The sequence below is a fragment of the Suillus bovinus genome (genome assembly GCF_016758785.1).
Source record: "Suillus bovinus strain UH-Sbo-P2 chromosome Unknown EDB93scaffold_8, whole genome shotgun sequence".
NCBI classification, from domain to species: Eukaryota; Fungi; Basidiomycota; class Agaricomycetes; order Boletales; family Suillaceae; genus Suillus; species Suillus bovinus.
Window position 1 is genome coordinate 803,040 of NW_024542064.1, and position 16,251 is coordinate 819,290.

Here is a 16,251-nt window from a genome sequence, read left to right on the forward strand (position 1 = left end):
ATGCTCTACACAGGTAGGCCCATCAGCGTACCATCCCTCTCGAGCTTGGACTTGATGTCCAGGAGACAGTCACTCTGATCGACACGTGCTCGATCATACATTACATCCCATATCGGTGTTAATTTCAACGCTAGTGACCGCATACTTGCGTCATAGATTTTGGGAGACTTAGGGATGGAGCCAACGGGTTTGTCTTTTCTTTCGCGAACTATGACTACCAATAACACGAACACTAGTACTAGTACCAGTGGGGGTGGAGGGGGTTTTGGAAGCAAGATCAAGTACGTTCCGCGTTCTAATTTCATTACGCGGATCATTGAATAAAACTTGCAGAGGGGCTGCGCAAGTCATCCACGGTAAACTCATTCCATTCATCATCGCTTCAAAACAAATCACTATAACCTTCTTCATTTAGGGTTCGGCGAAAATATCCGAGGCACTGCACTTGGGGCTGCCGACCGTGCTACGAGCTCCGTAGCTGGCGTCCAAAAAAACGAGGATCTCGCTACACAGGGCCGTGCTGAGATGGCCGCGGGTATGGCAATGTTGAGAGGTCATCCTCCCGCGCCTCAAGTTGCCCCTACTGAAACGACAACAGCTGGAACGGGACCCCCAGGAACGGCGCCTGCCGATCAAGGAACGACTGCGGGGACTAAGACTAGCACCGCCGCAGCCGGTGGTGTTGCTACTGGGGTGACGGATCAGGGTCGACAGCAGGGAACGGGTGATGAAAAATCAAGGGCAGCTGGGGAAAAGAGCGGACCTGAATCAACAGGTTAGTTCTTGTGCATCGAGTATTTCCCGGTCGATGAGATAATTTTTTCAATCAAGGTCCGGGTGCTACTCAGACTGGTCGTGAGGCCGCTGTAGCCGCAGGTGCTGGGCAGGGTCCTGGTGGGGCTGCTGCAAGTACAGGCACAGCGTCCGAGCCGAACAGGCAATACCCGAGTGCTGTAAGTCAGCAAGAAGGGAAACGGGACGATCAGGGTGTCCCAGAGCGTTCACAGAGCGGCGATACCAGCCAGACTCGTGCGCAGGGGGCCACAGAAGATCGCCCTCAACAAACAAGTCAACGACCGTCCCAGCAGAGGGTAGATGAACCAAACAAAGCGGGACAAATGGGTGCCCAGAAAGAAGGTGGACAACAGGGCGGATGGACGGGCACCGAAGAACCGGGACGGTCTGAACACATTTATTTCCAGGGTACCTCGACGGACGAAGGAGGTGAACGACCGTCTCAACAAACGGCAGACAAGCCGAAAGAGGAAGGACAGGTCTATCGCGAAGGTGCCCGACAGGAAGGTGGACAGCAAAGCAATCAAGCGCGCGCCGCACAAGAGCCTAAGGAGGAAAATAAACCTTTCTGTTTCCAGGGTATCTCGGCGGATGAAGGAAGTGAACAACCGTCTCAACAAACGGCAGAAAAACCGAAAGAGGTCTATCACGAAGGTGCCCGACAGGAAGGTGAACAGCAAGGCAGTCAAGCGCGCGCCGCACAAGAGCCTGAGGGGGGAAATAAACCTTTCTGTTTCCAGGGTATTTCGGCAGACGAAGGAGGTGAATAATCGTCTCAACACACGGCAGAAAAACAGGTCTATCACGAAGGTGCCCAACCGGAAGGCGGACAACAAGGCAGTATGGTGTGAAAGATTCATTTGCAGGATTTCCAGGGTTGCGGTATCTAATTATCCCATGAATGACATGAGGAGTCTTCCAGGCTTGGTTCTGACTCGGTAGCCCCGGTAATCATCAATTCAAAGTAGGAGTCATAAGAAGAGGGTCTAGGTACCGGCGTAGTAGTAAAAATGTAGTTTGTTAGGCTGTTTCTTAAAACCGGTTCGGATTCCGAAATTTGCTTTGTTCCGATTTCAAAATTAGAAAGACTCGGTCATTACTGTAAACTGATAACCGTTCATCACGCATCATGGTCTTAACAACATGTGGACCTATTGCGCCATTATCAAGCGCCCTTAAAGTATCTGCTCTCAAAGTGCCAGCGATATCCTGTCTTCATATCTCCCACCTCATCGACAGGAATGTCTACTCCTTGGTGGTCGCGATTTAGCAAGAAGCACAAAGGAGACCATGCTTCCGAGTCACAGCTCAGCGAAAAAGATCAGAGGATTCAGAAGGAACCAAACAACGATGACACCGACCTTAATCCTGGAGAGCTGACTTTCGAAGAAGGTGCGGTCTCTCGCTATTCCTTCAACTTGCACATCTGATATCATCCAGATACCGCTGGAGGCCTGGGTCGTCACCTTGGTGTAACTTCTTGCACTCTCCTTATCGTTGGACGGATTATCGGCACCGGTATATTCTCAACGCCGTCCTCCATCCTCTCCGGCGTAGGCTCAGTCGGCGCCTCCCTCATGCTCTGGGTCCTTGGTTTCTTGCTTAGCTTCTGTGGCCTCTTCATATGGCTCGAGTTCGGCACCATGTTCCCTCGCAGCGGTGGAGAGAAGGTATACCTCGAGGCCGTCTACAGAAAGCCCAAGTACCTAGCCACCGTAGTATTCGCTACCAATGCTATATTACTCGGATTCACTGCAAGCGGTTGTATCGTCAGTCATCTATTGTTTTTGATGGATATTCGGTGTTGAAACCTGACTGCTTCCTCAAGGTTTTTGCTAGCAAGTGTGTACGCGGATCTTGATAAAATGACTCGGCTGATACGATGTAGTATCTTGGTTGCTGCCAATCAAATCGCAGGGCAATGGAATGAGCGTGGAATTGCACTTGGAGGTGTGGTCTTCTATCTAACTGGTATGTTATGATCGTTTCATGCTTTCTAGTCATCTTCTTCGTCACCCTTCTACACGGATTGACCCCAAAGACCGGCGTACTGATCATGAATGTATGCAAGCCTTTTCATCTTCACACCATCATCATATCCAACTTCTTCATTTCAGTTGCTCTCGATATTCAAGATCGTGATTCTGGTCTTCGTCGTGGTCACAGGCTGGGTGGTTCTCTCTGGCAAAACCCGTGTCGCGGATCCGCACTACAATTTCAGAAACGCATTCGCGGGGAGCTCTACGAGTAGCAACAACGTGCGTTTCATTATACAATGATGCCCATCTGCTGATGATAGATCATCTTGACAGTATGCTACCGCCACCTTCAAAGTCCTGAACGCATATGCTGGATGGTCTAACGTGAACTACGTGATGAACAACGTCCGTGATCCAGTGAGGACGCTCAAGATCGCAGGCCCGCTCGGTCTTGGTATATGCACCGTTTTGTACTTGCTTGCGAATGTGGCTTATTTCGCGGCTGCAACCAAGGTAAGAACTTCTTTTGTATCTGTACCACGAACGAAATGCTGAATGGTATCGATAGACGGAGATCGATGACTCTGGCGTTACTGTCGCTGCCTTGTTTTTCGGTAATGTCTTTGGTTCCACTGCGGAGCGTGCGCTAGCGGTTTTCATTGCTCTGAGGTGAGCTCGACGTCCTGGGTTTGGCGATTTTCTGACTTATTGTCTTCATGACAGTGCTCTTGGAGTGAGTTCTATAGATTTCAGGTTATGATATGTGTCTGATGATGGGCCATAGAACGTCATTACTGTGGTGAGTCGAGGGACGCTATTGAAATGACTGGCACCAGAACTTTTCATTTAGACTTTTGCCGCGTCACGAGTAAACCAAGGTCCGTCATTTTAAACATTGTGATTCTACCTAGCTCATGCCTAAATCACAGAGCTCGCGAAGGAAGGGATACCGTTACCATTCGGAAACAAATTCTGGGCTTCAAATTGGCCCACAGGGAAGTCCCCACTTCCGGGATTGATCATTCACTTGATACCCTCTGTAAGTGCTACCGTAGAACTACTTGACATCCATGATATCAATCTGAGATTGGTTTTCTAGATCATCGTCATCATTGCGCCTCCCCCAAATGTCGCTTACCCCTTCATTTTGGACGTCGAAGGATACCCACAGCAGATTATTAATTTCTTCATTGTTATCGTACGTCTTTCAACTCTTTCTCTCGATTTTCCTTACCTCTTGATGTTGTCAGGGTCTGTTCTATCTGAGATGGAAGAAGCCAGATGCTGTTCGGCCATTCAAGGGTGAGCAGATATATTGTTTTTCCTGTGTGGTAACTTCATCCGTATGTTGTAGTTTGGTGGCCTCTTGCTGTATTCTTTTTGGCTGCTGCTGCCTTCCGTGAGTCGCTGATCTACAGCTAGCTCCGGCGCTTTCTTTCCCTAACCAAACCTCTACACAGTCCTCATCGCTCCCTTCCTGAGACCAGCCAACGGCGTTGGCGACACCCCGCCATTACCATATTACCTGTATGCTTACTCCACCAGCGCGTCTCATATTCTCATTCTCATTTCTTGCTTGTTCTATAGGTACTGTCTCGTCGGAATTGCCATCATGTTCGCAGGCGTGCTGTACTGGGCTGTATGGCGAATCATTTTGCCCAAAGTATTTGGATATGAGCTTGTGGCGAGGAAGGAGAAGTTAGATGATGGGACTGTTGTCGCTGTAGTGAGTATTTACGTTTTTGATTGTGTGTTTGGTGGCTTTGCTCACGGAACTTCTTTTCAAGTTTTCGAATCAGAAGATCCAGCGATTTGAGGATTGATTGGAAGTGCGCTCTGTTGTAGTAGTAGTGTTCGACGGCAATGCGCAGATGATGTATGCGCGCGGCATCATATTACTAGTCTAATTCTGAATCCTTGATCGGCTCTGTTTCCTTCCCAGTGCCGACGTGACTCTTCCGAAACCTCTGCCTGCATTCTGATGATCTGGCCAGCTGGTGAGACTGACAATTGATTTGTTCTCATGTGTAATTCCGAGTCTATGTGGTCTCGAGATGCAGCATGCAGCACACCTCTGCTAAATGCAGCTCATAATTAATCTTCACTAAGACGACTAAAGGGCGCATACCCGGACCCTATCATGCTTTCTCAGCTGATGTAGTCACTACTGAATTGTCTCGGCACCGTTTAGAGCTTGTTCGGTAACCTGAGTTTGAATGAAAGTTGGGCGCAAAGTTTGACAATGCACAGCATTGAACAGGCGGCACGACGAACGCCGGTGTCGGAGATCGAATGTCTTTCCCTTCCGACCATGGCCACGAAATCTGTTATCAGCCATCGCACATATGATCAGCGCAGAAAGCAGATCTTTGTAGCAGTCGCTACTTTCATAATCTGTAGCCAACTCCAGCTGATACAAATGTCTTTACCAAAGGAGAAGGCTCACTGGGAGGATGCTGAGGTTGATGCCCTCCTCGACTATCTTATCACACAACGATCAAAGTTGGCTGGAACCAACTTCAAAGAACCGACCTACAATGAAGCTGCCCTCAAGATCGCAGGGTTGAAGAAAAGTGGCCCAGTAAAGACGGCATCACATTGCAGGGTTAAATGGGCAGGGGTATGTTGTCTCTTGTGCCACTCTGAGTCCAGCCATCGCTGATGCAAATATTTTAGTTAAAATCTACTTACAATGCTATTGAGAAATATCGCAACTGATCCGGGTGTCATTGGGATAGTGAACATGGTGCTAGCATTCAGGGGGAGGCAGCTGAATCTGTGTGGAATGAATTTATTCACGTATGTAATCACATTTATGTATTAATTTCAGCTGAATTTATCTTGCCACAGAGCAGCTCTGGGAAGTCCATGAAGTTGTTCAAGAACACCAGTTACAGGTTCTACAACAAGATGGACCAAATCCTACCAACTAACAGCATTGCACATGGATCTGCTTCATACAACCCCACGTCATCAGCTGCAACCAGCACTCAAGTCCCAGTGCCAGGTCCCAGTGTCAGTAACATCACTGATGATGCTGCACCAGTACCAGGTCCCAGCACCAGCACCAGCAACATCACTCATGATGTCAGTACTAGTATCCCCTCCCTCATGCCGCCTCCTTCTTCTACCTCTAGCCTGGGAAAGCGCCAGCTCGATGATATGACGTCAGTTGCCCCTTCCGCATCCATCATGTCTGAGTCGGTCTCGCAGCTGGTACCATCAGAATCCGACAGCAAGAAGCTCAAGTTAACGGGTACGAGTCGGCGTAGCAGTGGGAATGGTGGCAGAAAGGGCAAAGATGCTGCCAGCGCTGCCGCATGGATGAACCTGCAAGGTTCCATTAATCGCCTGACCGATGGTCTTACAACATCGACCGTCACTGAAGATTCTCGGGTGGCGGATGAAACAAGACGTGCGCTGGACAGCATGCAAGCAGAAGAGGACTTGTCGCATGATGAGAAGATTGTCCTCTTGAACGCGAGAATATGCACTGTGTATTTGAGTACCACGCCGGAGCTTCGCATTGGTTTTTTGCGGTCTATCATTCAACAAGTCAAGCACAATATTCCATTTTTGTAGTAGTAGCAGAATGTTGTACTACTACTGTATCAAATAGCATCATCGTTGTCAGCATCATTTTCAAGCTCTGCATACTGTTCATCATCTGAAGCCGCCTCCTCATCACTTTCCAAGAACTGATCTACATCCATCAAGTCTCGTTCATACAAGTAGTTTTGATAATCCTCCCACATTTGCATTGCAATCTGATCACGAAGGTTGTTTGCGTTGGTATGAATGGGCGCTGCACCTGAGTTATCGGTGTCGGCATGTCCTGGAGGTGCTGGGAAGGTGTCGTGATGGTTGTCATTGACAACGGGTATGTGCGGCAAAGGACCTTCATCTGGGTCATGAGCGCGGATGTAATTGTGAAGAGTGCATAGCGCTGTAGGAATCCGCGCCTGAATGTCAATGCTATATTCAGGGGATATGAGAAGGATGCGAAAACGACGTTTCACAACACCAAAAATTCGTTCAATGACGTTGCGAGCTGATGCATGACGGAGGTTGAACAACTCTTCTTTGTTAACAGGTCTAAAAAATAATGTCAGATGAGCAAAAAAAAAACAACTGAAGGTTTACCTAGTGCTAGCATGGCCCCATTCAGCAAGGTGATAGCGAATGCCATGATAGGGACTAAGAGCTCTTTACATGAGGGGAACCCTGAATCAGCAAGAAGATATTTTCCAGGCAGGATATTCAGGCCATCATTGCGAGCTACATCCCAGAGTCGAGCATCGGTTGCTGATCCCTCCCAGCCAGTCAGTGTGAATGTAAAATTGAGGTCAAAATCGCACACAAAAAGGCAATTTTGAGAGATGAAGCCTTTGCGATTGTAATAGAGGTGGCGGCTGTGTGAAGGAGGGTATGCATGGATATGACTGCTGTCAATCGCTCCGATGGCATCTTTGAAGTAAGGCCAGCATTTTGGGTTGTCGCGAATTTCACTTGAGACAGGTGTGCTGTCAGTGGGAAGGCGGACATGTGTTGTGTAGAATGGATGGGACGAAAAAATAAAGAGCATCTTGCGGAAATAGCTGTTATATGAGTGACTTGGGGTTAGTACTAAGTTCAAGCAAGGTTTTGCAAACTACAAACCGAGAGACTGTATCATTTGACCGCTGGAATCGTTCTGCGAGATGTCTTAAAGATAATCCGGTCACACACACATATAGGAATATTGCCAGCTGCTCCTCTAATGATACGTGGCGTGAATCTGCATGGCCAAGGCTTCGAAGATCATTGACCAAACTCTCAAAGACCTCAGCATGCACCCCAAGCTCACAGCGTATGCGTTCAGGGTGGCCAACAATTAATTCCATCACCCATTCTTGACTGGTCAATGACAAAGTGTGGTAGGGCTCAGGATCCTCAGGGGTCTGTTGTATGAGTAGATGTGTAGTAGCGGCAAGCAATATGTTTATCAGGAGAGCAATGTAACGGAAAGTGCGCTTGCAGACTTCTGCTCTTGCGATGTGCACCGTATCCGGTTGAGTTTGCTGAAGAAGATGAGCTGCAGTGAGATGCCCCCCATGGGGGGTAATGGGATTAGGGAATAGTGGCTGATTTACTGATAGGAGTCCCTGTGGATCCATGGCTGGTATGTTGTACCGACTCGTAATACCTGTGATGATCAGCACTGATCCTTTTCAGTCTCCGCTCACAACTCAGACGCACCTGCGCCACATCAAAATTGTGCGTTGAAGTAAAGTTGCTCTAATGTGGATTACCGAACAAGCTCTCAGGGTTTCGAAGTTTCGTTTTGCTTTCAAACGCACGTGATACGTTTTCGCGGAATTTTCGAAAGTCCCGTTAGTAATATACGACGTTGTAGGTGACACTTAGTGTTGTGGGCAGAACTGACGAGTTCTGCCAACCGGTTTGGCAGAACTGGTTGTGCCTGGCAGATGGCAGAACTCCGTGAAAAAGTGCTGGCAGAACTTGGCGGAACTCAGGGTTGGTAGAGCACTAGTCCATAATAATCTGTACAATATGTGTACCTTAAAAAAAGTGAAACGAGTCACATATGCCTCTTGGCTGATCCTTCGTCCCAAAATATGGTCCATGCTGGTGGCCGCCCAGTGCCATCCCTAATCAACGACAACTTTGAGCGTCTCGACAAAGTTGCAAACAGTTCTGGCCGTTACTTCTGGAAATGCAAGCACTGTGGTAATCTCGACAATTCCCTGGCGCCAAAATCCAAGGTCGCGACAATAGTCTGCCTAACCATATCATCCGCCACTGCAAGGATGCTGCTCCTGAGCTTCGCCAAAAAGCCCGGACATTATTATGAACAAGACAGGTGACGATGGTGGTCAAGTTATCTCACCAGCTGCTTCGTCTAGTTCTGGTGGTGTGATCAAGAAGCGGAAGAAGATTTCGACATTGGATGGATATGTAGACTACCCACTTAGTGACGAGCAAGCCAAACTTGCAAATATAAAACTGCTTCGGTAGGTTCACGATGAATGTGCAACAAAAATTCCAAACCAATATCATGTAACAAGGTTCATAATTCACGTTTCACCCGCTAGAGTTATGCCAACCGGCAGAACTGGTTGTTCTGCCGGTTCTGCCGGTTCTGCCGGCACTACTATTCTCAAGTAGTTCTGCCCACTGTAGTGACACTTCCGATCGTCCCGTATATAAATATAGCTGTTCTCCGATCACTTTCAACACTGGTTCAACTTCATTGGCCAACCATCACCAAATTGGGTAAAAACGAGTGGGACAATTCCCAGCGATTTCAATTCAGGGTTTCGAAGTTTCATTTTGCCGTCAAACGCACGTGATACGTTTTCGCGGAATTTTCGAAAGTCCCGTTAGTAATATACGACGTTGTAGGTGACACTTCCGATCGTCCCGTGTTTTCATTGGCCGCCTACTTTTAACACTCTTCAACTTGGCCAACCATACACTTCAATCACAGCAATCGGTATCCGTCCCTTTAGTATAAATATTGCACCTCCTTGTTGTCAGTATGAGCATTAGTCCTTCTGTACTCTCACACCATGTCCTCATCCTGTTCCATTCAGGTGTGCTTTCAAAGTTAGGAATCCTTGACTTATGACCGAATGACGCCGACCCTTCCAGATTGCGGCTGATGGCAGAACATCTGCAGAAGAACTCCCCCTTCCAGAAGCCCTTTGTCCTACGTCCCTCGTAATGAGGGTGTTGTGTTTTTTGGCACTGGGACGCCCAAATCTTGATGATCATTGGAAGTCGCTCCAATCAGAGCAAGCCTTCGAAACCGTTAGGACCAGGTTGTGCTCCATCCTGGCCAGCACCATCACCACGGTAAGCTATCCAACTCTGCGCCCGTCGCGAACCAGAGCCGACGCTGACATGCTCTCATAACTTAAGGCAAGCGTCCTCCTCGCCATAAGCGGTGTCTTCGTCAGTACGGCCTCCCCCGTGTTATACTTCGACTATACGTCGCCCGTTTCCTACTGTCTCCTCTTTATATCCCTTATGTTCGCCGTGCTCGCTATGTTGACGTCTGGCTCGAGTATGATACGTTGGCTGCACACCGATCGCCACTGGACTCGAGAAGTAAGTCTCATTCTCGCCATGCTGATTATATTGGCTGACTTGATATAATCAGCAACTCAGGCCGGGCGGCTACTTTGTCTTGTCCTACCTGTTGTCGATAGTCACGCCTATATTCTTCGTTCATTCTTCGTTCTCTCGTCCCTGAATTGTTTCATATTCGGTGAGTTGTTCCCTCATTTCGTTCTTTTCGTGGTCCCTCATGCATTTCACTCCTAGCGATGTTGATAGCAGGTTTTTCTTCTCATAGCATGATCTGCCGCGCCGTCGCTGCGCTCTGGATGATCACATACGTTGTCAATGTGGGCGCAATATTGATGGAAACTATGTGGAAGTATGCGACAAGCCTCAATCACGCTGGACATCGCCAGTAGTTCCCACTTACCTCCTTTCACCCACAGTTTGTACTAGTTATGCTGTATACGACGTCCCTGATATGACACAAATGTGCTTCGAGTATATGTATGCAGTCTGTAGTTTTCAATTATGCAAACCAAATTTTCAAGTATTTCGCAGAATCACACACCATGTCGAATCGTGTCAATGTCAACGCTCATATAAAGTCTCGATTGGAGGATGCTTTCGCAAGAGGGAATTAAGAACATTTCAATTCACATCATGAAACCTAATCGATGTTATACAATTTTTGACAAGTAACAATACAGAAAGCACGACGAAGGCTGTATCTAGAGGATGAAACATCAGATAAGATTCAACAACGAGATACGTTCCCTCAGGAAGAACAAATTGTCCATCATGAAAATCGGACATATGCTTGTATGTTATAGAGCATCTTGGGGAGTGAAGGGGAAGGGGATATAGCAAAATACTCACCAGTGCTCCATTATTATACAACCATCACAGGACGATCTGTCAAAAGAGAAAAGGAAAAGTAAGCAAGTGATGCAGATGAGCATGAAGCATGAAGATGAGAATCAGTTGGTGATGCATGTTACGAGTGATGGCTCATTGGAGACCGTCGCCGACTCGAGGATGGAAAGTATCGTCATTCGAGAGCATAAGTCGTGAGGCTTACCTTCGCCAGTATACATGTGTATCGCCGTGTGCGCAATGGTGAAAGTATGAAAAAAATAGGCTTCCTTGCCGAGCTTGATCCTGAAGCGGAGTCTGGCGGAGATTCAAAAACACCTACAGTTTCTCTCGCGATTTTCTTATTCCATGTTCATGTTCCGCTCTCGCTCTGTCGTCGTCTCCAGTCGTATGGATCAACTGGATTAAGGTGAGCAGCAAAATTTCTCGATGTTGGAGCTTTAGTGCACTTTTTTTGTGATGATACAATCAGTTCTGCTTCCGAAAGAGACACAATCTCTTGTGGACAACCTTTTACCAAAAATTCTCAATCCTGATCCGCTTTTCTCTTGATTTACGGAGAGCACAACATGCTAACGCTACTGTTACAGTTGAATACACCGGTTCTTCCTCGATGTGCTCATTATGGTAGAGTGAGTATCCACTATGATTTTGTGCATTCATATTTGCAAGACGAAACCAAGTTCATCCATTCTTTGAGTCTCCCGTAGTTGCACGTTCGTTTGATCACTCTTGTTTGCAAGAGATACGTTTATGCCTCGTTTTGATTCATGTGCGTTGGTCCAGCGGGCGTTGCCTTGCGGGAGACAAGAAAACATCGGCTTTTCTGATTCATGTCGAGGTCCTGTTGAACACCTTGCTTACTGTTATGCTTTAGGTCGACTGCGATTCTAGATCACTATATGTACTTGACACGACCATGTTTGTTTGTCAATAAAATATGTTATGTTTTGCATATGACCGGGCACTGCGAGGCACGTTCTATGGTATGTAGTACAAGTCAAACGTAGAATTACAAGATATAAGCTCTATTTGAGATAGTCGAGTCCCCCATATCTGCGAAGAGCCAATTGAGAATAGCTGCAAGCCTAATACCACCCTGAGACATCAGCTTCTCAACAATCCATGCATCCTCGATTGCCCCGGAATACTCGGGCGTGTCGAGCTCGAGGTATGGATTCTTCCTCGGCCTGGTGAGCCAGTGGACTTCAAGAGTTTGATTGGATGAGTTGCAGGCATGATCGTGAGTACCCTCAGAGAAGGAAACACGGTTGTATGGTGGTTCATCTAAGGCCTTCGGGAACACGATCTGGCAGTTCAGAGCGTGAATGGGAGTTGCCCAATGGTATGGACACAAGGTTTCATCATCGGTGTTCAAACCTCCATCTGTAAGATGCGACCCCACAATCCAAGACCCTGTGCGACGCCCAAAAGTCCAAGATAACCATTGCTCCCAGTGAGTTTGGAGGAGTTGGACGGAGGGTTCGGCGGGACACGTAAGCCATGAGTCGAGCTCGTTCTCGTACTTGCCCATAATGCCTTCCCATACGATACGGCGAATATAGGGGTCGTAAATAGTACCCCGAAGGTGAGTCTCAACTTCGGGAAGTGGCAGATGGCGGGTATAATTGGATGGTATTGTGCGGATTCTTTTGGCTATGAGGAGGCCATCCCAGAGAGAGTGAAGGTCTATGGAAGATGATGATAAGAGCGAGGAAAGATAAGAGCGGGAACGACTGACTTGTTACACGACTGTCAAATGAGACTTTAATTCCGTTCCCTCCTCGATCACGTCCTGTGAGGTGCAATGGCATATGCATATCCCCGACGAAGTGAATGAGAAACTTGAGTGCGACTTGTGCTGCATCTTCATCGCTCGCAGTGGTCAAGCCAGCTTTGCGCAGGCCCATGTAACTCTCCAGAGTACTTGTGGTATTCCTTATGCCGCTAAGCACGTTGATATTCCTTCTACCCTCCCAGCCTTTCTCTCCCGGAAAAAGGCAAGTCTCGCTAGGATAGTCATCCGTTGCGCCAATAGTGAAGGGGGCCTGTCCACCTATACTGTGGCAAACCACGGACCTTGTCCGCCCAGGCAGCAACCGGAGCGAGATGGCAGTCCCCTTTGTAGTTCAAGATGTCACACAGAATGGGCATGACTGAAGGATGCAGATGCATCTGAGCGACTGTCGCGACGACTTCATGACCTATAGAAAGATTAGACTCTTCAGAGGCGACGCTCCACCATACTCACCTACCGCTCCCCATGCACTGACGTATGGTATGATAGTGGACCCTGCGGCAAGAATGAGCGATACCCGCGAAAAGCGCATCGTGGTGGTGTAAAAACAAGCCGATACTGAAAGCGAATCTTCTTATATCCAGCGGAACGTGCAGTCGGAGGGGAACCAAATGGGCTTGCACAGATAAGGTGACAAGCGTAGTGGCAGACAAGAGGTCTGAGGATAAGGGAAATACAATAATAGCTTGTACACAGCCACATGCCATAGCAACTCGAACATATTACAGTCCTTCCGGAAAGTCTTGACTCACGTGTTCGAAACGGTTCAAAAATAGTGAAAATGTTGAAAATTCAATTAAATCACTTTCGAGTTTTGTATGCCTCTGAACGGCTTCAAAGATATCATATCTCACACGTTTGTCACTCAGACTCGTCATGGTCTACCAGAGTATCAGTCGCGATCGGAAAGAACGAGCCCTGTACCTGCTTTTGGAGGAAGGATGGGACATTGAGCACATTGCTGTTGCTCTCGGAGTATCGCCCAGAAGCATAGAGCGGTGGAAGGTAAATTATGATGAACATGGTCATGTTAACCCTCCTACACCAATCATGGGTCGCCCTCGCTTGCTGGATCAAGTTATGACAGACGAGATCCACGAGCTGCTAGCTGAAACCCCGTCACTGCTACTTGACGAGATCAGTGAATGGCTCGCCATATACCACGATCAGCCTATATCGACGTCAGCTCTCCACGAAAACCTCAGGGACCTTACACCTTCATAGGTTGTTTACTTATATTTGTGCCGCCATACTCTCCAGATTTCAATCTGATCGAGGAGAGCTTCAGTTGCTGTACGTTCGACTACATTTCATTTTATTCTGTCGCTCACACTTCCGCTACAGTGAAGAAGTGGCTTCACGGCATTGGAGAGATCTCCAACACAGCCAATTCCCTGAGCAGGACCTTCGTGAAGCTTGCTTCAGGGCCGTAAATGCCGAAAATGCTCGAGGCTGGTATATGCATAGTGGCTATCTGTAGCGCGGACAATATTACGCAGGGGAGTAGCTAATAGCTGCATTTACGGGGTAACAATATACAGGTATGAATATCTACAAGTTTGTGTAAGATTATCAGAGTTTAACAAGTGGTAGATGTGCGAAGGTATCTGCGGCACAGTCGGAATCATATTTCCGCTTCATAGCTTACTACCAGGGATCCGAATCTTCAGTGCAGGCTGCTTGGCATAAATTGCATCTGCCTAGGTGTCAGTTTATTCCCGTCGAGTAACAAGGAGGTAGTCACGGTAACCTTTGATCGCTTGTAGCTCAGGAGCAAGCTCTAACTCCGAGTCATCGTCCCCATAGGTTTCATCACCATACTCGCCCGAGGAGTCTTCCATACCACCAAGATTACCATGTTCTTCGTCTAAAATGTTGCCAGATTCCATATGGATACCATCAACAGATTCATCATCAGAGTGTTGTGAATGAGAGGCATCCTCCTCGTCGGAGCATTCAGTTACTGTATTAGACATAATCTAACGTTCAAAGAGTGACACTTATGCTTTTCTGCTCGACTTTGAAGGAGAGTGGTGCAAGTTTGCTGAATTTTCGATTTATTTGAATTTTCAACATTTCTACTATTTTTGAACCATTTCGAACACGTGAGTCAAGACTTTCCGGAAGGACTGTATTATCCATATCGCCGCTCACCCCCAGTGAAACTGGACATGGCCAGAACGGTTGAGATAGAGTAGAATATTGTTTAGACATATGATTTATATATCCTGTAATATGGTATCATCTTCACAACATCATCATGGTCTGTGCATCACATCGTAAAAGCATCGCATCGCATCACGAAACGTTACTTAAGTGTAGCCCCCGGGGTAGTCGAATTAGAGATCCACCTCCGCCTGACAGCAACTTAGGCAAACGCCCTCAGCGGCTGTACTCCGTAAAACAGCGATAGGCTGTCGGGGGTGTCTGCGTTGCAACGGACGAGTCAGGAGTAACCACCGTCGGACACTGTACATGGTAATTGCCGTTGTCTTACCTGCCAATGCATGCAGCTCACTGAGATTGACTACGACATTTCGATTCGCATGTCACATGCCAATATCAGAGAAAGCATGAGTCCTTGATTTTGTAGCCGTGGGAAAGTAAATGGTGTGCGATCGAGTTTCAGTCGCACCGTTGAGCTTCGATGGCGGTCCATCCCGAAGCCAGATCGGTTCACCGAACTGGAAGTCGGGGATTATTATGTCATTTGATCTCATCACTTGCTCATCACAATTAAAAATGTTCAAGTTCAACTTCGACGTGGAGGACGATACTGAACATTACAGTACAGCTGTAAATCACACAACACAGAACCAGGGGCACGCTTCCGTGGAGGCGGCAGTCGTTCCTGATGTATTCACGGAGCTTTTTCTCGCAGACGCAGTACGTATAGACGCTGCTCATCTTCGTTTTGTAAAACTGATCTGGGCGCGCAAGGATTAGTTAAACAGCCTACCGTCCAAAATATCTTACTCTCCAGTCACGATCCCACTTGCCAACGGAGGTGAACTTTCCCTTCCACGCCGTGATCTGTTCGATGCGAGGTTTCAATTGATCTCTCAAAATGTTGATGACCCGGATGCATTGGAGCAACCGTCCGTCAACGCACGGTCGGCGCTGCACTTTTTAGATACACCCTCTGACCTCGTGCCTCTCGTCTATGAGGGCGGCTTGAAGACTTGGGAATGCAGTCTTGATCTTGTCAGCTATCTAGACGGCATAAAGTCACAGTTTGATTTTAGCGGCAAGCGCGTGCTGGAGGTGAGCATCCATTCTCTTTGCTTTTATCGTAGCATGAAACTCATTCATCGCTTCACAGATCGGATGTGGCACCTCGATTCCATCGCTATACATCCTTCATCGAATATTCTCCTCCCCACCTTCTCAGAATCAGACACATATACACCTCCAGGACTATAACGCCTCCGTGTTGGAATTGGTGACTATTCCCAATATTATTCTGACCTGGTGTTCGTAACATTTGGTTTATTTTCTTTCTTCACGTCTCACTCATGATACAGATCTGTCAGAGGCAGCAGAGACATACCGCAAATCAGAGGAGCGGGCAGACTCTCCTTTGGAATTGAACATCTCGGAAAGTCTTAAAGACGCGTTCCATCAATCCCTGGTGACCTATGGTGTCGATTTACGTTTTTTCTCTGGCTCATGGGACATTCGACCTCCAAAATCAGTGGGAGCTACAACCTGGTGTTAACATCTGAGACCATATACCGG

The 16,251-nt window shown here is 47.6% G+C and overlaps 6 protein-coding genes across 6 annotated transcripts; 5 read left to right on the forward strand and 1 right to left on the reverse strand.

Moving 5' to 3' along the window:
• Positions 1–210: 210 nt before the first annotated feature.
• Positions 211–1,565, forward strand: EDB93DRAFT_1247141 (uncharacterized protein; the record flags this gene model as incomplete). Its single annotated transcript, XM_041452549.1, has 4 exons — positions 211–281; positions 334–356; positions 416–775; positions 832–1,565. The coding sequence occupies 4 exons, from the start codon at positions 211–213 to the stop codon at positions 1,563–1,565; spliced, it is 1,188 nt and encodes a 395-aa protein (XP_041311299.1).
• A 328-nt stretch (positions 1,566–1,893) lies between these two features.
• EDB93DRAFT_879186 (amino acid transporter) lies at positions 1,894–4,768 on the forward strand. The gene is made up of 18 exons (XM_041457788.1): positions 1,894–2,187; positions 2,236–2,564; positions 2,624–2,637; positions 2,684–2,745; positions 2,796–2,857; positions 2,913–3,053; positions 3,108–3,287; positions 3,343–3,443; positions 3,498–3,507; positions 3,559–3,573; positions 3,625–3,652; positions 3,704–3,813; positions 3,874–3,972; positions 4,025–4,076; positions 4,129–4,173; positions 4,235–4,301; positions 4,362–4,500; positions 4,562–4,768. Exons 1-18 carry the CDS (start codon positions 2,037–2,039, stop codon positions 4,595–4,597), a joined length of 1,641 nt encoding a protein of 546 aa, XP_041311300.1. The 5' UTR covers positions 1,894–2,036; the 3' UTR covers positions 4,598–4,768.
• A 3,624-nt stretch (positions 4,769–8,392) lies between these two features.
• Positions 8,393–8,942, forward strand: EDB93DRAFT_1101363 (uncharacterized protein; the record flags this gene model as incomplete). The annotated part of the gene is made up of 3 exons (XM_041447095.1): positions 8,393–8,637; positions 8,681–8,788; positions 8,870–8,942. The coding sequence occupies 3 exons, from the start codon at positions 8,393–8,395 to the stop codon at positions 8,940–8,942; spliced, it is 426 nt and encodes a 141-aa protein (XP_041311301.1).
• Positions 8,943–9,067: 125 nt separating this feature from the next.
• On the forward strand, positions 9,068–10,389 carry EDB93DRAFT_1126840 (uncharacterized protein). The gene is given in 6 exon segments (XM_041448761.1): positions 9,068–9,370; positions 9,429–9,632; positions 9,699–9,887; positions 9,940–9,998; positions 10,010–10,047; positions 10,104–10,389. 6 exon segments carry the CDS (start codon positions 9,347–9,349, stop codon positions 10,256–10,258), a joined length of 669 nt encoding a protein of 222 aa, XP_041311302.1. The 5' UTR covers positions 9,068–9,346; the 3' UTR covers positions 10,259–10,389.
• An 885-nt stretch (positions 10,390–11,274) lies between these two features.
• EDB93DRAFT_1308192 (phospholipase C/P1 nuclease domain-containing protein) lies at positions 11,275–13,045 on the reverse strand (the record flags this gene model as incomplete). Its single annotated transcript, XM_041454776.1, has 4 exons — positions 11,275–12,404; positions 12,457–12,763; positions 12,795–12,919; positions 12,967–13,045. The coding sequence occupies 4 exons, from the start codon at positions 13,043–13,045 to the stop codon at positions 11,728–11,730; spliced, it is 1,188 nt and encodes a 395-aa protein (XP_041311303.1). The 3' UTR covers positions 11,275–11,727.
• Positions 13,046–14,805: 1,760 nt separating this feature from the next.
• EDB93DRAFT_879415 (uncharacterized protein) lies at positions 14,806–16,251 on the forward strand. The gene is made up of 4 exons (XM_041457790.1): positions 14,806–15,399; positions 15,460–15,777; positions 15,836–15,986; positions 16,038–16,251. The coding sequence occupies exons 1-4, from the start codon at positions 15,121–15,123 to the stop codon at positions 16,229–16,231; spliced, it is 942 nt and encodes a 313-aa protein (XP_041311304.1). The 5' UTR covers positions 14,806–15,120; the 3' UTR covers positions 16,232–16,251.

Coding starts and splice junctions, on each gene's coding strand:
- EDB93DRAFT_879186 (XM_041457788.1), top strand. CDS start 2,037: ATGTCTACTCCTTGGTGGTCGCGATTTAGCAAGAAGCACAAAGGAGAC. Junction 2,858..2,912: donor CCGGCGTACTGATCATGAAT/GTATGCAAGCCT, acceptor TCTTCATTTCAG/TTGCTCTCGATATTCAAGAT. Junction 3,973..4,024: donor TTAATTTCTTCATTGTTATC/GTACGTCTTTCA, acceptor TGATGTTGTCAG/GGTCTGTTCTATCTGAGATG.
- EDB93DRAFT_1126840 (XM_041448761.1), top strand. CDS start 9,347: ATGTCCTCATCCTGTTCCATTCAG. Junction 9,371..9,428: donor CCTCATCCTGTTCCATTCAG/GTGTGCTTTCAA, acceptor CGACCCTTCCAG/ATTGCGGCTGATGGCAGAAC. Junction 9,888..9,939: donor ATCGCCACTGGACTCGAGAA/GTAAGTCTCATT, acceptor TGATATAATCAG/CAACTCAGGCCGGGCGGCTA.
- EDB93DRAFT_879415 (XM_041457790.1), top strand. CDS start 15,121: ATGGTGTGCGATCGAGTTTCAGTCGCACCGTTGAGCTTCGATGGCGGT. Junction 15,400..15,459: donor AGCTTTTTCTCGCAGACGCA/GTACGTATAGAC, acceptor CGCAAGGATTAG/TTAAACAGCCTACCGTCCAA. Junction 15,987..16,037: donor CAATATTATTCTGACCTGGT/GTTCGTAACATT, acceptor CTCATGATACAG/ATCTGTCAGAGGCAGCAGAG.